A 23,634-nucleotide genomic window follows, 5' to 3' on the forward strand; every position below is an offset into this window, starting at 1 on the left:
GCCAGTAGGAATTTTCAGTGTGTCCCCACACTATAATTAACAAGTGCTTTTTTTCCTCTTCCTCCAGAGAGTGCTTCCTAGGGACACGCAGACAATAAGTCTCATCTAAGGTTCAGTGAAAATAGTTGAGTAGATTCTGCCAAGAAACTAGTATTTCAAGATATTTTGAACATAAAAGCCATTCCAGGGAAAACTGATCCCACAATAGGACAGAGGGCTATTTTTAAAATTGCTTCAGGCTTTACAGCTGGGGTTTTATTTGTTTTTGGTGGGGGGGGGTTATTATGATTCCTTGACATTTTAAAGATAAGTCCTGCGCATGGGCATTCTATAGAACAATTCTGCAAAAGTCAACACTTCCAGACACTTCTTTACAGCATAGCTACTAAGGATAGGTTTTATCCATGTCTGTCATTATTCCACAATAACAGAGCCACTAAGATCTGTCTTTGTCTAGCATTTTGTTGATAAAATGCCAACACAGAGAACCTCAAGTTGCAGAAGTAACATTGTTATTGCCAAGATTCAAAACGGCAGAGACGTGAAAGGCTTGAAGTAGCGCTTGTGTACTGCAAAGCTCCAACTGCCCCTATGTATCTTGCCTTGCCTAGATTCTGAAATTGTGTAAATGTAAAAATATGTACAAAGTTTCCAGAATTATTCTTGATTGAATTTAGCATCTAAACCATCCAGTCCTTCTTAATTTTTCTTGGCTTGTTTCTCTTTTTCCATCTTGTGATCTCCAAGGTGGGTCAGTGTTATTAACTTCACCTTTTTAGACTCTGCAACTGAATTCAGAAGACAAAATTATGTTCTCCCTGCTCCTAAAATCAGTAACAAAACTCACTTTCATTTCACTGGGAGCAGGACTTGCCCTGAGAAGGCTACAGGGATATGATGAATCAGACACAGACTTGAGTTTTGTATCCAGTGGTCTAGTTTTCAGCCATTCACTTGAATCAGAAATAGTAATTAAGATCAAAGAACTACCTTGTGAATCATTTTTCCATCTAGGTACTTCTGTGTCCCACTGTTGCCATAATTTGTAAGGGCTTCCCAAGGTTTTAAAAATAGAAAGAACAAAATACTCTCCTGCTTTCTTACCCCCTCCTTTATTTTCCAAACCCTGTGAAAAATAGCTTAGTTTAGAGAGATTTACTGTGCCTTCCTTATTTGCTTCTTTGCATATGTGAAGAATTTGAAGAGGGAAAGATGCATTGCAGAAATGCTATTATTCTTCATAGTGGTCAGGACCACATTCAGTATCCCTAGATCCCTCTCCTGGGAGAGTGCTGTCTCTGTTACTTTAACCTCTCCCACTGGTGATACAGTTCTTGTGGGCAAATATTTTTGCCATACAGTCATGACAGCAGCTGAGCAGTGGTGCCTCCTTATTTGATGTATGCTGGAAATTGTCTATACTTCAGCTTGCATGGCTTCTCCTACTTTGTCAGCTTTGGATTGGTTTTATGTCCTAAAGGAAGAGTAATTGAGCTCCAGGAGACTTATGGGAGGGATCTTCGGGTAAACCAACAGCCTGCTAACAGCCCTGTAGCACTGGTGCATGAGAAAGTACTTGAGCAGTTTCAGAGTGTGTCTGCTTTTCTTAAAAGCCTCTGAGAGCAGGAAAAACATTCGTGAGTTTCAGCAGTGGCAAAAGGGGCCAGTTTGAAATGCATTGTTTGAAGACAACAGGTTTTCAGCAATGTTGGTACCCTGCCATCTTTTGATGCCAATCAGTACATTGGGAGGAGGTGACGTGCAATTCTTTCTATTTATCTTTCCATTTGTCTTTACTTCTTTCTAGTTCTCTTGCTTCCAGATGGAGGTCACACATAAGAGGAAGTAAGAATGGCAGGTCTCCAGTGCAGAACTGAGTTAAATACTCTCTGCATTGACTTGGATCCTCTCCTGGCATTTGGACAGTTTCTGTTTGGTACTCAGATGTTCTCTAGTCTTTTGTATTGAAGGAAATTAGGGTTGTGGCTTTCAGTGCTGTCCTTATGGATTGCCTTCCATAACAGTTCTAGTGTACATATTCTGACTTGTTGGATATAAAGTGTTGAAAACACTTCTGTGGCTTCTTGTTGTTAATGGTCTCAAGGTCAAATAAGATGTGTTCCTACCAGCAGGGCCTTTACTTTGCAATCCAGTTACTTCAGTCAACCCCACCAATTTCTTCTTGGTGTTCAAGGCTTGATTTTCATATTAGGCTAATCCACTGTTTCTTTTTCTAAAGTAACAGAAAGCAAGGGAAATCCATCTGAAAAGATGATGGCACTAACTGCTATTATAAAGGCATAACTTAGTGCTGCATCTGTGTTAATGGTCTTGCCTACTGTGTGACTTCATTGCAAGTTGCAAATGGGTGAAATTATGGTTTATTCACCCAAACAGAACCATATCTAGGAATGTATTTCCATGCACTATTTAAAAAACAGGCCAGACAATATGTTTGTGGCAAACTAACAGAAAGGGACTCCTGAGTCTGTGTTTTAAACTTCAGGGCAAAGTGGACTTGAAGGTGCTCTTATCTAGCAGGTCTTTTGAAAGGAGAACACAGCTGGGAAAACCCGCCTCTCTTTCCTTCCTTCCCCCAACACACATGTGTTTTGTTCATGTCCAGGAAATGTGTTCAGTAGCAAAAATTATTTTTGTTTGAAAAAGAAAAATCATCCAGGAGTTTGTAGTCCATTTCCAAGCTTATACTTAAACTGGGAAGGACGAAAGTGTTTTCACTAATAAAAGATATCTCTAGTCCTTAATCAATTCAAGTCTGGTTTTTTTAATAGCAGTTCAGGGGAGTGGTGGCAACAGTTACACAACTGCTGCCCTGGGGGAGTTAAATTTTGCTTTTGGCATCTCCTGTGTTAAGTGGAGAAGAGCCGTTTGGGGCTAGAAGAATGATATATATCTGCGGGAGGGAGGGAGCAGCAGGGGTGGGGGGAGCACTTTAAATGAATTCTTTAATGGGAGCCCTTTCCAGAAGGCATCCATGGTATTCCTCTGCAAAAGGAAGAATAAGTACTCAGCACCATATATGGTGACACTTTAATGTTTTTTAATATAAACATGTACAGGCTGGAGCAATCCATGTAGATGGGTTTTGCTGATTGGTTGGGCCAGGGGGGAGGGAAGGAAATGAGACCCTGCTTTTAATATCTTAACATCAGAAAACTTAAGAGCGTGGGTTTGAATAAATAAACAGTAGGCAGAGTTGGAAAGATTTTCAACTTTGCAAAACAGCCCCTTCCTCTGCCTTGATTTTCCAGCTTTTGTATTTGTTTTCCTTTAGCTTGTTTGTTTGCAGCTGTTTCATTCTGTAAATTGCTTTGATTTTTGTTCAGGGAGTATGTTGTTCCCAGTGTAGGCATCAACAGATCAGTAAAAGCTATTTGAGATAGCTTGGCTCCAAATATAAGGGGACCATTATATCCACTCAGTCAATCACCACAATGCTGGGCATAGGAAAGGAGGACCCCACACTGGGTTTGGGCTGCTTTAGTGCAACACACAATCACTTAGCCCAGGCAAGTTACAGTTTTGGAGGGAGAAACCTCTGCTTTTCTGATTTCACTTAAATATTTCAGGAACCAAGTTGGAGAATGCAGCTGCCAGGTGTCTCTGATGCTGCGGGAGAGTTCAGCTTCCAGAGCAGAAATGCTCAGAGAGTGAGTATTTTTCCCAGGGACTTGCATGGGTAGGTTCTATTTTTTGCTCCGTTAATTCCCTGCCCTTACAGACCCAGGCTGGCTGCTGTTCAACCTAATCCCCAAATGTGACCCAACAAATTGTTTTCATCATACAGGCTAAGCATGTTGTACCAAGCCAGAGTAGAGATCTTTTTTGTTTGTGCCCTTATATGGCTCCTGAAGTCATCATTGATGCAATAAACTAATGGAGTGTGCTTCTCTAATCAACCTCCCCTTCTATAAACACATTTTGTTCCTGCTCTGAGATTGTTCTCTGACATTTTTAAACCAGCCCCTTTCCTGGCTCTCTCTTTCTTTTCTTTTTCGGATCATAGTGGGAGGGAATCAGCCAGCTCTGGAGAGCGAAGAGATGGTGGAGATCATGGTAAACTAACATTTGGTAGAAGTGGCTTCAAAAAGAACAGCAGTGAAACCAGAGCAGCTGAGGAAGAGCAGGAAGACGTCCGAGGCGTGCTGAAGAGGCGAGTGGAAACTCGGGAACACACAGAGGAGAGCCTGAGGCAGCAGGAAGCTGAGCAACTTGATTTCCGTGACATTTTAGGCAAGAAAGTCAGCACCAAAAGTTTTTCTGAGGAGGAACTGAAAGAAATCCCAGCCGAGCAAATGGACTTCCGAGCAAACCTGCAGCGGCAGGTCAAACCCAAGACCTTGTCAGAGGAGGAAAGGAAAGTTCATGCTCCTCAGCAGGTGGACTTCCGCTCTGTGCTGGCCAAGAAAGGCGCCCCAAAAACCCCATTGCCAGAGAAGGTGCCACCTCCTAAACCAGCTGTTACAGATTTCAGATCTGTGCTGGGCTCAAAGAAAAAGCCACCTGCAGAGAATGGCAGCGCTAGCACCCCAGCACCAAATGCCCGCACCAATTCTGAAGCCCAGAATGCGACCCCCAATTCTCAAGCACCTGTTGCCAAACCAGCAGTGAAAAAAGAAGAGAAGAACGACAGAAACTGTGAACATGGGTGTGCAGTGGTGGATGGTGGTATAATTGGGAAAAAAGCCGAAAACAAAGCAACAGCAAGCAAACCACCAGCAAGCAAAGGAACAGCACCCTCCTTTACAGAGAAGCTTCAGGATGCTCAAGTAGTAGATGGTGAAAAATTGGTCTTACAATGTCGGATTTCCTCTGATCCTCCTGCAGCTGTCACCTGGACTCTAGACAGCAAAACCATCAAATCATCAAAGTCCATTGTCATCTCCCAAGAAGGTAAATTAATTGAATTACAAGCCAGCTGGATGGCACACTGTTATATCCGGCTCTTGATTAATAATATTTAGTTCATTAAAGGTAATGCAATACTTTATTTAAGTCCTGTGCCAGTAACTGTTTCCAGATGCAACTTTCTTGTTATTTCAGTGGAGTACACAAGGAACAGTATTGTTTGACATTTCTTGCAGATTCTCCTTTAACAGCCTGCAGATGTAATTTTTATAAAGTTGAACTTCTTGCATTTTTAAATGCTGTTTACATTGCTAATGCTGTTTAAGGAGCTGGTACATGACGTTTATTTAAGCTAAACTTTAAGGATCTAGAACATTGAAAACAGAATATTATTATTGCTGGTTTACAAATTCTAATTTATTTCTTCTGTATGTTTAATATTTCAGGGTTTTTATTACAGTAAGAAACACAGAAGCAAAGAGGGGTTGTGTTATAGAAAGAAATTACTACAACTTCAAGTTACATAGTTAAGATCAGAGTTGAGAATTGATTTCCAGTATATTTAATGCCCCCCCACAGATGCTTCTGTTGCCTTTACAGACACTGAAATATTTGGACCCCACTGGCCTGACGACTTTTAACTAATTTCAAAACAGTACAGAGTTTGGTAAAAGTCCTCAGAGAGATCACTTACTGTTGTCAAATGGAGCGATTTCTTTATATTCCACATTCTGGATAATTAAACCCTACTAGACTGGTTTTGTATGAAAGTTAATATTGTATCTAGACAAAATATATTTTCCTTGGGACAAAAATAGGGAGGATAACTGATAATACAAAAAACCTTCTTTACTTCATATTTGTTTCATAAAACACTGAGAGAATTATATGGAGAATAACACTGTCCTGCATGTTGTAGTAAAAAAGTTCATGTTCACAGTAAGAATTATATCTTGACACAGGGGTCTGCATTCTTAATTGTGAATCTTTCTCCATTTAATCCAGACTACTTTTGGTGTTATTAAATGAGAACCAAATTAATATGCACAACGGTTCACCATGACGAGTGAATCCTTGTGCAGTGTTCCAAGCTCTGAAACATGAGGATTCCTTTAAAGTGGATGCACTCAAAAACAACATTGCCTTCAGATAGGGTGGGGAGAAATAAGGTACCCAAGTACTACATTAAGGGGATACCAAAGTAAGTAGATGGAAAGAGGAAAATGGTAGCAGGTGCGTTGTGTCTGGCATGTGTCTGAAGTAGCATAAAATCTTTATTTATGAGTACATGGTAATTTTCACCAGAGGGGACTGTATAGAATATATATTTATAGAATAGGGGTAACTGTCATGTACATAAGAAAAAGTTGACTGGTGGAAATGCCATCCTTGTAAAAAGGACTGACAGGATCAGGAAGGTGGGAGGCTGCAATTTAATCAGCCTTACACTGGAAGCAAGATTTCAAGGGTTTTCTTGGACTTGCTCAGAGTGAAAAGAAATTATGCATCTCAAAGTTTCATGTCTCCTATCAAAGAACATCAGATGGACAGCATCTCTGTATCAAAGCTTCTGAGCTATGGTGGAGCTTCCTAAAGTCCCGAAGCTTTAGTGTTGTGGTGCTGCAGAAAGCCGTTTTCATGACTGAAATAATCTGAGTAATTGACTGTTACAATCCCCCAACTCACATTCACTTTCTAAAATGGTACTGTGGAGCTGAAAATCCAGTGTAGCTGTGTTTACAGTGAAGAGATCCTCATGTACAGAAATGCTCTACCACCTGCCTGAGCAGGGCATGCGAATTATCCCATGCCGTTTGGCTGGGCTAGGTGACACTCTTGGTCATAACACCCCAGAGCTGGCATTTTGTCAGGATGTCACACTTCAGCAGTGCTTTCCACTGAGGTAGGGAATGAAGGTCGACAGTGGATAAGGAATCCACTGTTTCAGGACAGCTTCTTGCGGGGAGTGAAGAAACTGTCCTTATGTTTGAATTGTACCTGCATTACTACACTAGTATCATGCTTAGGTAGTCAGTATTGTTGGTACTTCAAAGTTACGCTTTCTTTTGCACATATTTGCAGAGGATCTTAGAAAGAAATATTACACAGGGAAGTAAATGCGACAGTTTTCTCCTTTAATGGAAAGAAATGGAATGAGGGTTAGAACTATGTTCTTTTAATCCTTATTACGTACCCTCTGGTACACTGAGGGGATGCATTGCATGATGGTCAGTTTAGGTTTTTTCCTGACAGTACCTGCTAGCTTTGGCACTTGGAGAACCATGTGTTGCTGCTCTCCCACTGTGAGATGCTTTCATGCCAACTGTTAAGTAATTAACTAGGTATGCATGATACTTTAAGCAAGTTCCAGTTTTCTTAGAGATTGATTTTTCTCTTTTCCCCTAATTAGGAACACATAAATAGTTGAAGGAACCAAGGGAGGAGAAGGAATAATTAGAGCTACAGACTAGAATTGAGAAATAACAAATTCAGGATGAATCAGGAAATACTGTTCAATAGAGAAACTATATGGATTAGTCTCACAGGAAGTGTTTGGAGCAGCTTTAAACATAGAGAGCAACAATAAAACTGGATGCAATACTCAGCAGCCCAATGCCAAAATCCCAGATTCCATCTTTTGCCCCAAACGCTGAAAAGGCAACTTTGTCACGCCTGCAGGTGTCATGTCCTTCAGCAGCAGTGCCTTTGGCCAACCTTGGAGCAGCATTTAATGGGCTCTGGAGATAATCCCCTAGACTCATCCTCAGCTGAAAGAAGGTTGAGTCTGTGGGGAAGGAGAGGAATTCAGAGCAAATGGACCTAGCTTACATTAATGGGCTTAGATTTTGCAAAGCTATTTTTCATTTCTTCAGTATGACCTTGCTCCTCTTGTGTTACAGCAACAAAATCCACTATGGAAGTGGATAGACTAGGTCTATTGTTAGCTATTTCACCAACTGGTTTTGTGCTGCTGTGATGTTTGGTGGTGACCACTGGTTCTCACATATGGAAAATTTCCAAGAGGTATCTCACAGAAGAATAACTGACTTGTTCTTAATGAGTTGGATACTTGAAAATCCTCTATCTAGAGTGAGACATGTCTATCTGCTTCTTATCATACTACAAGCCCATCTTAGTATGGGCCACTGGCCCACAAACTGTTCAATGTAAGTAACACATCAACCTGCAGAATGCCATGTATTTGGTTTTCGGAAATTAAATTAACCCTCTCTGGCATTGCCAGAAAGCAAAAAGAGATAGCAGTTTGCTGATCTCCTGGTGCCAAATATATTGTGAAGATAAATACATAACATCTGGTTTCAGGAACATGCCCACCTGATGAAACAAGTGTCATATTTGGCCAGGAAGGGCAAACTTAAAAGTATACTTGCGTGTAACAAGTTCACAGGATAGGCAAACTAGTCCCTTTATGTAGTCACTCACTGAAAGTAACTTTCCTTGGTATATTTGTCCTAGCTGATAGTAAGGCCCTTTACCTGTTACAAACAACTCTATTCACACGTCTCCTCTGTGTTTGAAGAGGCGAACACTACGTTGCCTGTCCGAGGCAGTTTAGCCATTAGCGTGCAAGAGAAGGGGGGGATGTTAGCCCCACTTCTGTACCATGGGAGAAGCCTGAATTCAAACACCAGGATCAGAATAATCAGTGATTGGTAAGGTCTTTGGCAAAGGAAAAATTAAATCCTGCTCCAAAAAAGACCTTAATCTTCAGGCATATTTATGCAGTATTTGTGCTGTATTCTAGTACTTAATCTAGGGTTTGCAATGTATTCTATTATTCCAGAGTTAAGTTTCCATTAGCAATTAGAAGTCAGAATCTGGGCAGCATTGTACTGAATGTCACAATCACAGCACATCTAAGATCAATCTCATTCCTTCCATTTTACATTTCAACTATTAATACTGTTTTGTTTCCCTTTGAAATCATGAACATCAGTACTTGTTTCTCCATCTCTTTCAATAATTCCCCAAACAGTATTCTGCCAGTTGACTGGCATGAGTGATTTGTTGCTTAAAGTATCATTTTTATGACAAAGCGAACTCTTACATCATTTTTCTTTTACAAACATGTCTGACCTGGTAGGAGTTTATTAATGGTTTGATTTTATATTTTTCTTTTGAACACTTGTCAGAGTGCAGTTATCTACATTCTTGGGATAGATATTAATGTGTTTTTTGCCTGTGAAATCTCAAAATAAATGGTAACCGTAACAAAAGAGGGTACTCATAAATTAGAGCATTATGCATTTATACAGGCAGATTAGATGGTGTATGGTTAAGAGGCAGCTGATTTTAATATGAGAGAGTTCTTTGTTGGAAGTTATGGGGGGCTTTTTGTTTGGAAAAAAGTTTTTAAGAAAGCTCTAGCAGACATTGCAGTGGAGTTAGACATATAAGGACTGAGTAGAACAAGCTTCCTCATGCAGTGAACTCTTTAGAGCAGGAGCCATTTTCTTTTACATTGGTATAGTACTTGGCAGAGCAGTACCCTGTGCTAGTGTCCTGCTATATGTGACTCACTTTTGAACAGAAAATCCAGAGAGAAAATTTTTGCATGGTTACAAAAGTTGTTCTAGAAAACGACAGTGACAAGAGGTTTGGAAGCTGTCATCCTTACCAGACTGGAGAGTTGAGGTGCACAGTGATTATTAGTCAAAACTGGCAAACTTGCCATTTTTTAAATCAGCTTGGTCTGCTTTTTTGGCTAGATTTAGTACCATGTGACTAGATTGAAGAGGAATTACTTAATATAGGCTCAGGTAGCAGTGGTGATGTAGCTTAGAAAATGCCCAGAGTTTGTATTGCTTTGTGTGAGACAGCGCTTTTTTCTTCCTAAGTGTCTTGGCAGCATAAAGAGTTAGTAATCTTGTTAGCAATAATGCCTTAACAACTTTCTTGTGACTTAACATAACTCCTAAATCTTCCTATCAGTTGTGCAAGTCCGTGTCTGTCAGTTTTACTAGGATCTGCCGTGACTTTTTTGATTTCTTTTTCATTAACTTTGAGCAACAGTTTGGTGCGTAACTAACACAACTCTATGTACTGCTGAAAGTAGATGGATTCTGCAGCTTAAAAAAAGCTTCTTCAGCAAGTTTAAGGCTAGGGAGATCATCTGAGCATCAGTTCTGACACAACTCCATGTTTGTCACATGCCACAAAATTTCCCCCTCTACTGCCATTTTTGTCTGAATCTTCCTTCTTCCAGAAATGCATGTAGTGTAGGTTTAAATATAGCAAAAGAGAGACATTTGCTATAATCACTGGTAATTTATTGCAATGTCTAATTACACTTAAAGTGTTTTGATTTTAAATCAAGAAGTAAAGCAATGTCTGATTTCTAATTTGAATTTGTCTGGTTTCTTCTTCCATACGCTTGTTTCCTTTCTTTGCTAAGCTGAAGAGCCCATTTGTACTTGATAGAATGGCTTTGACTCTGTGATCAAGATACCCCCCTCTCTCTCTTTTTTCCAAAACTTGACAAGTCAAGCTCTTACTTTCTCTCCACAATGCACTTTATCCAGCCCTTGGAGGCTTGGGGTTGTTTTGTTTTGTTTTTCCTTTTAATACCTCCTCTTCAGTTGCTGTTTGTTGGTTTATTATCCTATTTAGAAAATAGGCAGCGGAACCGTATGTCAGTATCGGCATCAGTGAGATGGAGGACACCTTCTTATTGCTCTGCTTACTGGAGGTCATCGGTCCTCTTTCTACCTCACAACAGAGGAGCTCATGTTTGTTACTTCTGTATTAAACCTTTAAACCTTCTGAAAATAGAGCATCCCTTGCTGTCCATGGATGCTTGTCATTTCACTGTCTTAAACCCCATTTTCTTTGAGTGAATAGGACTCAGCTTAAAAAGTAAATGAGATTGTTTATGAGGACTGCCCTGTTTTCTCTCTCTTTCTGTCTTTTCCCTTTCCAACATTATTTCTATCATCTGTAAGTTTATCAACATTAATTTATGAATACTTCTACATCACAGATTAAAATACTGAATTACTTTGGTCCTAGTCTGGTCACAGAGGAAGTCCACCAGAAACATACCAAGTGATGATTTCCTGTTGTCAGCTTCTTCATGAGATCTTTATTTTGGCAGCTCTAACTCTTCCTAACATGAATGTCATTAGTATAGTAATACAGCATTAATTACAAGCAGAATAATGTGAGATAAGACAAATATTTCAGTAAAGACTAAGAAAATTACCTTTACACAGATACATTTGCCAGTTAAATGTGTAATCTCATGAATAATGAAAGTAGGTTTCTTACATTGTTTTCCTTAAAACTGTATCAATTAGCAACAATTAAATTTGACATTTTTTCTTCTCTGAAACTCACGTGAGTTTTTTCACTACTTTGCCTGTTGTCATTGTAACTGTAGTCAATATCTGCCAGGTCAACCCACTTGCCATTTTTAAACATGACTGTGATGCTAGCACATATTTGCACTTCCCCAGAAAATTTGTGATTTATTAGAAAATTAACACCAGTGGGCCAACGAGTTCCTTAACAAATTTGTTATGACTCCTAGGCACAATTTCTCATGGCCTAGTATTTTTTAACATTGCCTAAATACTCCATAGTACTTCTTTATCCCATGGGATACAAATGAGAAAGACATAAAATTCAGTCTGCATCACAGATAGGAGTCAGGAGGTTGGCCAGCTAGATGCCAGTGCAGGGAATTAGACTCAGGAGCTGTTTTTTGTTGATTTGTGTATTTGTTTTATATCTGAAGTTGACTTTCTGCGGAGTTTCATGGAAAGAATGCAGAAGCCTAGAGATATTTTAAACTGGCTTGCACTATTTTTGAGTAAGTCAGAAAATCCTTTAATAGCTCAAAATGCAAGGGAAAGGCTTTGTGTATCTAAACCAGAGCCTCCAGTAAACTGTCAGCTTCTGTGGCTGTTAAGGTCTTTTCTAGAGCTGCACCAGTTCCAATGTCTAAGTGGAAGATCCTAGTATTCGTGTTTATTCCAATCCTGCCCTTTGTGACAGTGTTTTAAAGACTGTCCGTGGGCTGGTTCCTAAAAAAAAAGTGGAGGGATGGGGGGACAAAATTGATAGCAAATTATTTTAGTTGACTGGGATTTGTGAAGTGCCAGGATTCAGAATACCCAACTGGAGTAACCAGTCTAGGCTTTCTTGCAGTTATGAGAAAATAAGCTTGTTTCAGGTCATGAAGGGTTTTCGCAGAGGAAATACCAAATACTTCACTGAAAGACATTTGGCCTTCTAGCCTCGGGAATTGACTGTAGCTCTAGATCACAGAACATAGGCCTATTGAGGAGTTTCCTGTCCTTATGAAATCTCATCAGGTTTTGCCTGTTTGGGTTTTTTTTTCTGGTTTTCTAAGAAAATGAGGTTTCTACAGCCATGTGCTCTCTCAGCCTCCCCTTACACAGATGACACAGACTGGCTAATACTTTTTTGAACCATTGGCCAATTTCACACTAAGTCCTAGTAGTCCACAGTTTCATGAAAACTAGTGGCTAAATAAAGGAGAATCATAGAATCATTAAGGTTGGAAAAGACCTCTAAGATCATTGAGTCCAACCATCAACCCAACACCACCATACCCACTAAACCATGTCCCTAAGCGCCTCATCTACCCGTCTTTTAAATACTTCCAGGGATGGTGACTCAACCACTTTCCTGGGCAGCCTGTTCCAATGTTTAACCACTCCTTCAGTGAAGAAATTTTTCCTTACATCCAATCTAAACCTCCCCTGGCACAACTTGAGGCCATTTCCTCTCGTCCTATCGCCAGTTACTTGGGAGAAGAGACCGACACCCACCTCGCTACAGCCTCCTTTCAGGTAGTTATAGAGTGCGATAAGGTCTCCCCTCAGCCTCCTTTTCTCCAGACTAAACAGTCCCAGTTCCCTCAGCCGCTCCTCATAAGACTTGTTCTCCAGACCTTTCACCGGCTTCGTTGCCCTTCTCTGGACATGCGCTAACACCTCAACGTCCTTCTTGTAGTGAGGGGCCCAAAACTGAACACAGTACTCGAGGTGCGGCCTCACCAGTGCCAAGTAGAGGGGCACGATCACTTCCCTGCTGACACAAATTATCTCATTTCCCCTTCACTCCTCCACTGAGGGCAGAATACCACCGTTGCATCTGGTGGTAGCAACAAGCCCAGCAATCCCCATGTACTTTGTATGTGCTGTTGCAGTGTAGTTGCTGGGGAGTATGGAGAAGTGGAGGCAAATAGGATGCAGATTATTGCTGCAGGGGGGTGGAAGTCAGGAGAAAAAGGATGCAGCCCTTGAAAAAATAGATTTCCTTCATCCTCCTTCTCACAAAATAACTTCATTAAAATTCAACGCATATAAATATTCTTTTGGAATGAGTAAGACTGACATTATTTCATGAGGACTCTGCTTCCAGTGGAATAAGCCAAATGCAGCTTCAGTCACACCCCTGCCATGCAGCCGGGCCAGGGCTGGATTCTAAAAGCAAAACTAACACAGCACTGAATGCACGTAGCAAGTCAAGGATCTTCATGAGAAAACCCTAGGATTTGCTTCTAGATTTTAGTATAAGTGTGGGGAATGACTTATTGTTAGGGTGAGATGTTTCTGTTTGTATATGCTGCATAAGGAAGTGTTTCTCATAAGGTGTTAACATATTGCTGCAGTATGCTGTATGGACAACGCTGCAACAGTATGAGTGGTGAGGAATGACCCTATGTCACATTAGTCTTCAATGAGCTGATTAGCATGCAGGTGAGGAAGGGCTTTTGAGCAGGTAGAAAACTCCAGCAAAAATTAAAGTAAATGCTGCTTTGTTCCAGTCCCTTAACGATCCAGTTATCCTTATCAACCAGACTCCTTCCCTGCAGTAAGGTGGCCAAAGATCTCCTTCATATGTATGTGTCTTTGTTCCATAGTTTATGTTCTTTTGCAGTAGCATTTTTAGGTTCTAATGTGTGATCTTTTCTAATCATGTTATATAGATTTATATGAATTCTTAGACTGGAGGTTGTCTTTGGCTTGCTCTCCAGTTGTCTCTTTAAACAGCAGACACGTGAATTTATATTTGCTAGAGGCCTGCAAGAATACTTTTCTAGTGTCCCTCCTCCATTTGGAATGGAACAGTAGCTCCTGACATTTTTGGCTCAGCCTGACTCATGAAGATGAGTTGCCTCAGAGAAGGCACGTGGCTTTTCTTTTCACCCTATGGTTGGCTGAGCACAGCACATGTGAGTGAGGGGTCAGTTCTCTTCTGAGATAGTTTTCACATTGTTTCTCAGGGGGAAAATTGTCATTATTTAGAGCTTCTTGGTTTTGTGGAGGATAAGGAGGTGGGAAAAACTCATTTTCTTCTAACCCTTGTGTGTGTCTGGCAAAGCAAATTTGTTGAGAACCATTTGAATGGTTTTTATAAGATTTGTCTTGAATAATAACATCCAGTTCTACAATGAGGGAAAATCTGAATGCCAGAGCATAATTGTCATGTCAGAACTGAGGTCTAGTCTCCAAGGGGAGCCAGTAAACTCTCAAAGTTCTTCTGATAAAGGGGTGTTCTTTTCAAGGACCTTTCAATGTCCTTTCCAAGGACCAGTGTCATCTGTGCCTGTGCCATCTCCCACATCACAAGGGATATATTTGATGGGGAGCCTGGGATCAGGCACTCTGAAAAGCGGAGGGCAGCCTCCAGTTAACACAGAGAGAAAGGTGGCAAATAGCAAGAGATGCTGGGAAATTTCCTTACGTCTCAGGACAGAGGGGAAACGTCTAAAAAAGATCATCTATCCAATCTTGCCATTATTTAGGAGAGACTGTGAGAAAGGTAAATGGAGGAGGGGGAGAAGGTATTACTGCGGCTGAAATAGGTGGAGGGTAGAGGCATTCTAGACAAGCTAACAGCAATGGGTGGAAGTGCACAATGTCTTGGGTTGTGTTTAGGGGACAGGACAGGCTTTCCAGTGAGGAAGGAGAAAGTAAGCCCACACTTCGCCCTCACTTAATGAGGGATATTTGGAAGGGGAAAGTCTGGAGTGTTTTAATTGGGATTCTCCCCTGGGGAGCGAAGTACTTCGTTGCTCCAAGCAATGCAAGTGAGCGTAAGAGATTAGGTAAACCATAGTTCCCCTTCCTCATCCCCCATCTACTGGGAACAGCTTCTGTTTTGGTTCACAGAGTTTTATTTTTTAAGAGGAAATGTGTTTCCCTTGGGTCATACCAAGCTTCCCTTGGTAACTACAGAGCTTATGTCGCATCCTGTTTCTGCAAACCCAATGAAGTCAAATTTTGCTTTTTTGTTTGAAAAGAAATGGATTTGTTGCAGTGACAAATTTGATTGCCATTGGACTTTCTAACAGATGTTTTACAATATCAGACACTTGTTCTCTGAGTAATTAAAGCAAAAAGAAAATGGCTCTCAGTGTCATTTCTAAACTTGGGCACTAAGCTGAAGTTCTACTTTCACACATGGATGCTCATGGGAGTGCTAGAGATAAGGCTGAATCAAAATATTGCAGATGGCCCCTTGACAGAAGCCCTCTTATTTACAGTCCTAAACTACTAACAGTTTTGGAAAAAGACCATCAGAGTGAGGACTTCTTATCCCTGCTATAAGACAAAGAACAGCAGCAGAGATTCTGCTCTGGGTCTTCTCTACCCTCATCCATTAACCACTTCAGGGCTGCAGGGACAGCTTTGAGTATCCTAGGGAGCAGCAATAAGATTCAATTTATCTATCAATGTGTTTTTATTTTATTTAGCATTAATAAGGTTCCAATTCTGATGTTGAATTTTTAAGGCCAAAACATCTTTTTCTAGCAGTGAAGATCACCTGTAGTAAAGGATTGAATCATTTGATGCATTCTGTTCCTTAATAGCACTAAGGTTTTTGTGAACTGCAACATAACATCCATTTGATCTCTCCTTCCTTTGTATTAGGGACACTGTGTTCACTTACCATTGAGAAGGCCATGCCTGAAGATAGGGGTGAATACAAATGCATAGCTGAGAATGCAGCAGGAAGAGCTGAATGTGCTTGCAAAGTGCTGGTAGAAGGTAAGTACTTTGCTGGATATGGGAAAACCCTTCCTTAGAACTGCCTCCTTCCCCCCTGTATTTCCCTATACCAGCCTTTATGAACCACATACACAAAAAAGAACTCTGCCCCCTTCCCTCCTGCACTTTTCGGTCAATATGTATTTCAATGTCTACCATAAAGGAGCGTGAGCAGAGAGACAGTACAGAGCCAAGGGCTCTGGCTGCTTTGTGGAATATTCTATGTTCTCCTGCTGCCCACTGTATTTCTACAAGGATTTTAGAGCAGTAAGTTGAACCCATGAATATTTGCTTCTGAGCTGTATGCATTCTTTAAGAGCATGTAAGAATTCGGGGGGTGAGCCTGGGTACTGGTCTGCCTCAGGACTATGTATGGCACATTTCTCAGTCTAGAACTTTACAATTCTTTGCATTCAATGACATTTGGTCATTTGTTTTTTTCTGGTGGAAGTGAGTAAAAATAAACAAATTAGCAGCTCAACCTCCCTTGTATGCCATAGTCTTAGAACATGGAAAATTTGCTGACTGAGGTACCGGTTTTCAGCCTCAGTCATGCTGATGGCACTGTACTCTTGCCAAGTAGTGTTGGCCTTCGGCAAATATTTTGTCATGAGGTTGAGAGCACAGACTTTTAAAACTGCCATGGACTTTAAGTTACTTAAGAGACTTCAAATAACCAAATGTGCTTCTTATGAGCTCACCTTCTGATGAGCTCATCCTTGAATACTCTGATACTTTCCATTGTAACTAAAAAGAACACAAAACTAAACAACAAGCCCAATAACATAGATCTTGGGTACTAAGCCTTCACAGCTGTGTTGCAGATGTGTTATTTGGAGCAGGAGGTCTAGAAAAGAAAACTATTATTTGTTTTCCTAATGTAGCATGACACAAGGTAAGAACATAATCCTGTAACTCCATCAGTAAGGGTCAATCTTCATGTAGCTGGAAAAGGAATTAATTATACATATAATTACAATTAATTATATTGGTTCCTGTAATGGCACCTTCCATGATACCATGGTCACAACGTAGTCTGGCTTAGATATTTGATAAGCTATTGTTTATATTTCCATAATTTAAAGTAATACATTTTACCAGCACTGAAGTTCAAAGAAGACTATCAAGAAGACGCTTTAAGCAAAATCTAGTACCCTGTAGCACCTTAATTACCACAGATGCAGAGGGTTAAAGGATCAGATCATCAAGCGCTTAGCACACAATAGTTCTCCAGAGCTGCCCTATCATCTTTTAAATGTCTCAGTCACCTGTGTGTTTTTTCCTTTGACTTTATCTTTTGATCTCCTTCAAGTAGTTGCTGTTCTTCCTGAAGCCTCCCTTAGCATATTTCCCACTTCCAATTTCCTGCTGGGCAATGCATGTTCTAGGAGGCTGGAGGTAGACTTTGGCTTACGAAGTCTTGATCATGGGAGGCTGTCAGCTCATGACATATTCAGTGCATGATGATGTGAATGGTGTTACATCAGCTGTCTGGTAGTCACACTGGTAGTGGCACCTATGGTGTTAGGAGCTATCTGCTCACATAATACCAGACACCAGAATGATCACATTCCTTACCTTGATACTGGCTTCCATTCCATACTGGCATGCTGCTTTGTATGGCTGAGAAAAGGTTTTTGAGGAATGACGCTGCAGCAAACTCCAGCTATTTAGGAGAGATGCCATTTGATATCCCGTGTCTGTGACTGGCAGAGGGGATGACTGTTATTTTTAAATTAGAATTGTGATCTAAACCAACAATTAAAATTGCTCCCTTCTACTCAGTCTGCTGTCAGCATCGCAGATGCTGATTTTTAGACTCAACAAGTAACCATAAATACCATTGTATTCATTTTGGCCCCATGGACTCAAATCAGATTGGAGGAGTATTTTACCTCAGTTGTCAAATTAGCTCAGGGACAAATCTGTAGAATCTGAGTGTCTGAACTCAGATCTAGCCCAGCCTTATGCTCTGAATTGTTTCCTAGGAGATTCTGTCTTCCCCTGTTAACTTTTTAGGAAACTTAGACCAACTTTCATGCTCTGGCACCTACAAGTACGTGATTAAAATAGGTGGTTCCACAACATTTGTTATCTTTTCTCTGGTAACTAAATTTCAAACAGCTATCTCATGCACAAATCCCCTGAAGGCTGAATATTTGAAAGCTATAAATTGATACAGCTATTGTGGAGATCACAATCCAGATTTGGGATCTTTCTTCCAAAGAGAAATGTCAGGATGAAACAATCTGACATGTGGAGCTTGTTAGGATTTGCATTATATGACATGCTCGACCTGTGATAACCTTGCTGAAAAAAGGTTGCACTTTCCAGTTATATGTGTCTATGTCATATGGGATACACACAGAAGACAGCTTGTATTGACTCTCAGCTGTTAGTGGAGCCTGCAGTGCTGAGTAGTTGCTGGATATGAGCTGTGCAATCTTGAGAATAATGAAATCCAGCAAACTTGAGTCCTGTGGTGTCCCTTTTGCCCTTTTTTTAGGAGTGAACCAACGTGTTATCATATCTTCTTGGAAAGATTTAAACATACAGAGGAAATGCTACTTTTCAAAATGTGTTCATCTATATAGATCACATAGACAATGGAATAGAAGACTGATGTGGCAAGAGATTCTTTTGGATTAAATGATGCTTCAAATATGCCTCTGTTTCCCTCTTCCATGCACTGCCTAAAGCAGCTTTGTGCACATTGTACTTTGTTCTATTCAGTTAAAATAGACCTATCAGCTTAGATGGTGCCTCTTGTCTAGTTGCTTTCTCAGGTTCTCAGTGCAGCTGCTTTCATAGAGGGCTTCTCCCTCTCTGCTCCCTCTTCCTTTTAGAATGTGACATTCTCCAGCAAGTCTGTGCAGAAAATCTTTCTTAAAAACCAAAAGGACAGTAATTTCCTCTAACTTTGCAGAAAGATCCAAACCAAACTGACGCTAATGTGCAGCTTTTTCATTACTGATTTTTAAATAGGATTTGTGTTTTATTATTTGTTTTGATTGCAGATGCCTCATCGACAAAGACCTCAAAGCCTACTGAGAAGAAGACCAAGAAGCCTAAGACCACACTTCCCCCTGTGCTGTCAACAGAGAGTAAGTGACAGTGATTTTGATTACTTCCTTTTCACTGGAAACAAAAAAGTGCTTTGGGATTCTGTGGTCATTCCGTTCTATTTGCAGGCATGGTATCAGAAGCTTGTGCTGTTTCTTTAACCCTTGCACATAAGTCATGTGAAATGAGTTTTTGCCTTGTGGGGATTAGAAGTAAGTGCTGAAACTGTGAGTTCAGACCTAGCCCGCTCTATTCTCAGTTCTCCATAATGGTGCAATGAACTTATGACACAAATTTATTTTTGGCTGCCTCCCAAAGAGCACAGAAATTCTCGAGTAGTTTGCTTCGTGTTGTGTCCTGTGTAGACAATATACTGTCTTACCATTGGTAGGCAAGGTATCTTGACTGAAATGTCCTGTAGCATAGTCTGTCCTTTTTTCCATGACCATGGGGAGTAGTTTGGTGAATTTTACATTCCTTGTTTTAAGCCTAAATGCTTTACTTGCTTTTAATGCTTTCTGAAATAACAATCAGTCATAAATTCCCATGTTTGCTACTCTGCATACATGCATTTGATTAAGAGGAAACTTTAAATGGTAAAGGCAGCGCAATAATGTCAGTTTAGAAATTCCTAATACCACTACTACTTTTGAAATTAAGATGTGTCCATGGGATACAAATATCTCTTAAATCAAACACTGGACTTTGAAAGTTGTCTATCTAAGATGTCCCCCATGTGAGTTCCTAAAAAAGATGTAAAGACACAGTTCTAATGGAAACATGAAATATTTTATTATCCAGCATTCTCTCTCAAAAAAAAAAAAAAAAAAATAAACTATAATCTGATTTTCCAGCATGGAACATTTTCAGCTGCTTTCAGCAGTGCAGTTTTGTAATGATTGATGATCACAGGTAATAATTGTGCTTCTGGAATTGTTGACTTAGAGCTATGCCCTGGGCTGCATCTATTTCCGAGTTGCTGGCTGAGCATTATAACTTTCCCTCCAGCCAATCATTTGGAGGTGTGCGAAGGGTCACACTGACATGCTCCACCTCTGCATCTGAGCTTCAAATGCTGTAAATAATAGCAATTAGGAACAATCATTTTGTTCTTGAACATCAATAGAAAAGAAAGTTTTAAAGCCATTTAAAGCTCCACGGGATAGAGTTTTGAATAGTGTTTTCTATGCACACAAACGCATACATTTCCTCTGATCCTCCCAGCAGTGTTATCAATTGCAGCTTTCCCAGGAGAAAGTGTGAGTTGGGAACTAAGTCTAAATATGCGGATATAGATAGCAAAACAGAAGCTAGCAACTCTGGCTTCAGAAATGATTGGGAAAAGAAGGTTGAAATAATGGTGAATGGTTTTCTTAAGGTTGCTCCATGGCGTATTGTATCAGTGTTTAAAGTTCTTGAACTTCTCATAAGCTCTTTTTTCAAAATACCTTTAAAACATCTTTCCTGTTGCACTGAAAACATCAAGGTAACCAGAGAGAATGTTAGGAAGCTGGGCTTTGGAAGAGCTTTTGGAAAACTGTGGAAAAATACATATTTAATTTTAAAAGGATTTGGCTGCAGAGATTCCACGGGTGGTTTTTAACATCTCAGCCTCAGTCTCTGAGGACTGTCGGTATTTGTCTGCCTGAAATGAGTGTTATATTTGTACGTTTGTCAGGGGCAAAATATACAAAACTGATCCAGTAGACTTGACAATTTCAATTTAAACTGAAATTCCTTTCAGATATAGAGATTTTAAAGTTCCTTACCTGAAAAAGAATGGCTTAATGAGTCAGATATTTGTGCATCTTTACTGTATTTCTCTCAAAAAGAAGGTTAATAAAGAATGACTGTGAAGTAAGATGTCCCAGTCTAATAAGGAGATAAATTTTTACTCTGATCTCTTCTAGTCTTTGTTGCCACATCAATTCACCAACAGTCCTAATGGCAAGCAGAGTGTAAGGAATGATATTGAAGAAATAGAGAACAAAAATTCCTAATAATCCCAATGAATAACTTCTGAATTTTGAATAGTGAATTCAGTCATGACGGTATATACTATATGGGGTACAGAAGATATATACTCTCTGTCATTTTTAGAAATACTTCTCAGGAGAAAAAAAATCCATATTTTCCATTTTCTGTAAGAAAATGCAAGTCAAATTTCATGGTTAGCAGCTATGTCAACCTTTTCTCCCTTCAGATAAATTATAAGTGATCCTTGTTTTTTGCCCTAGTAGAAACCTTCAGGAAAGTAATTAAATTTTAGCTCCTGAAAGCAAAGATCAATACATTTCTTTTTGTGAAAGAGAATGAATGTTGTCAGTATGTTAATCTGTAGAATTGGTCTCACTGTAGAATAGTTGCTGACTGAGGTCATTTGACTGCTCATTCTGGCAACGTTATTTTATTACTAGAAACTTGGGCTTTGTAAGCTACAGAAATCCAATAGTAAGTAATATTTTGGGCATTACCTCTTTTGAAATGCAATACATACTAGATTCTGGTTTAGAATACGCAGTTATTCTCAGAAAAACATCTATGAAGGCAGCTTTATAGCATTCAATGTTTAACGATATCTCTGAATGGATGCTTGCAGTGTTTACGTGCAGAGAGATTGCTCCCATGGTAGCAAATTAGGAAAATTATGATGCATTTCTTTCTGCTTACAATTAATATTCTGTCACCAGAATTTAGTAATAATTGTGACTCTGCAGAATGCAACTCTGTAATGATACATAGAATAAATAATAATGTTTCTGAGAATAACAAACAGATCCAGCTTTGAATCTGAGTGAAATCAATCCTGAGGAAGAATGGAGGAAGGACATCTCTTTTTTTAATGTTGGAATTGGTTCATTCTTCACTGACTGTACTGACTTAGGCTTTGTCACTTGTGTCGTTGCTAGGTGAATGTGAAATGCTACTGAGTTAGAATAATAAAGTGTTATGTTTCTTCTGCACAGATAGAAAAGACTAGAAGAGGCAGTGGAAAATTGGAACCTTTCATTATTTATCATACTGCATACTCCATGCTATGCCAGAACAATCAGTGGATAATATAAGGGTCTTCTAGTTTGACATAACCCTGCAGCAAAAGTACTAAGCTAAAAATTCTCACCACTTGAACATTTCTCTAGGGAGCTTTGAAAGCATCTTCCGTAAAGGGATGTGGGCACCCAATTCCCATTGAAATTAGAAGTTACTTCAAATTAGGCTTAAAGGGAATTGCTTAAATTACCAAGGCCACCAGCAAAATCATCAGTCCCTATTAAATAAATGTTCTTGGCCCAACAGACTGTGGAAAAAATCAAAGTGCTTCTTGAGGTTTTTTTAAGAGTAAATAAGGATTTGATGGTTTATAAATAAAGATTCTATTTTTTAAAAAATCTATTACTACTCCACACTTCCTAAAATTTTTTCTTCCTTAATGTGTGTTACGCTGAGGACCAAAACAGCAGTAAATCATAACTTGAGCAATTAGCCCAAGATCACATATTCATTTGCAGGCCTAGAGCCCAACTTTCTTGATCCTCAGTCTTGTGAGTAGTTTGCATGCCACATCCAAACTACTATAGATTTTTTTAAACTGACATCCCAAAAATTTACATAAAACATGAGTTTTCCAAAAAGCAGATTTTTTTTCAAAGTTGTTTTTTCAAGATGTACTGGGAGAAAAGGCATATTACAACAGTTAGATGTTATTTCTTAAATTTCACCAGGCTGAGAGCAGAGCAACATAACTTTACTATAGTAGGAAGAAACTTTATCCCAATCGTTGCTACTGAGAAAAGAATTGGCTTTAATGCTTTAGAAAACAACCCTCCTAAATCTAAGCATTGGATTAAAGTGTTTGGAAAGAAATGCCCACTGTTTTTTGTAGGGCTAATTCACAGCAGTCCTTCCAGTAAATATTAAGAAATGGCAACTATCACCTGTCATAATCAGTGGTATGAAAACCTAGCAGGATATCCTGGATTCCCTTGTCTGAGTAATACACTTGTTAAACCCGCTGTTCTCATATTCAAACCACATACATTGAAGGGATGACCCAGCACAGAGTTTCATTGCACAAATGTAAGTTCTTCTGTTCAGTGAAAAATAAAGTTACGTCAAAGAAAAGAACTTCCTCCACACACCTTCAAGTTAAGGGGCCCAAAATACATTACTTAGCAGTATTTGGTATCTTGCTGATATACATCTGTTATATCTGCTACTATATAAAATCTGATGGATTTCCTGACAAACACATTTTTGGTTAAGTAACGCTGCATTCTCTTGCTGACAGTTGTTAATAAAATGTTGCCAGTGACACTGTCCAGATCAAGTCCTCTGGAAGGCTGCACTGTTATCTTCCCAGATCTGATTTCTCAACGTTGTTGGTACTTGAATGCAAGGCTGAGCGGTGGCATCTCTGAAGCAGCATGTCACAAATGTAAATACGTCAGACAGGAGTCCTTATCATTTTATATATTCTTTTCCATAGTGGGTGGGATTCTAAGCATTTTAATTACCATGGAAAAATTATGAGTCAGTGGCCAAGCGATTAGCACACAGTTCTGTTATTTACTCTTTAATAAACAATCTTGTCAGAGAATCCAAGTCTACAAGCACCATTTTAAGAAAATGTCATTAAACATTAAACTTGATGTGTCCA

General features: G+C 39.6%; 1 protein-coding gene across 3 annotated transcripts in view; it reads left to right on the plus strand.

Annotated features, from left to right (window-relative positions):
* The window catches only part of MYLK (myosin light chain kinase), a 158,919-nt gene that overhangs the window by 78,196 nt on the left and 57,089 nt on the right, over positions 1–23,634 (plus strand). The window contains exons 14-18 of one of the 3 annotated variants that reach the window (XM_009327135.1): positions 3,591–3,671; positions 4,028–4,914; positions 15,798–15,914; positions 18,932–19,018; positions 21,963–21,965. In XM_009327135.1, coding sequence (XP_009325410.1) covers positions 3,591–3,671; positions 4,028–4,914; positions 15,798–15,914; positions 18,932–19,018; positions 21,963–21,965 — 1,175 coding nt within the window. Of the gene's footprint in view, positions 1–3,590; positions 3,672–3,967; positions 4,915–15,797; positions 15,915–18,931; positions 19,019–21,962; positions 21,966–23,634 lie in introns of those variants that run through there. The other 2 variants (XM_009327136.1, XM_009327137.1) reach the window with 2 other exon arrangements.

This window comes from Pygoscelis adeliae, unplaced genomic scaffold, assembly GCF_000699105.1.
Source record: "Pygoscelis adeliae isolate BGI_AS28 unplaced genomic scaffold, ASM69910v1 Scaffold227, whole genome shotgun sequence".
Classification (NCBI taxonomy): domain Eukaryota; kingdom Metazoa; phylum Chordata; class Aves; order Sphenisciformes; family Spheniscidae; genus Pygoscelis; species Pygoscelis adeliae.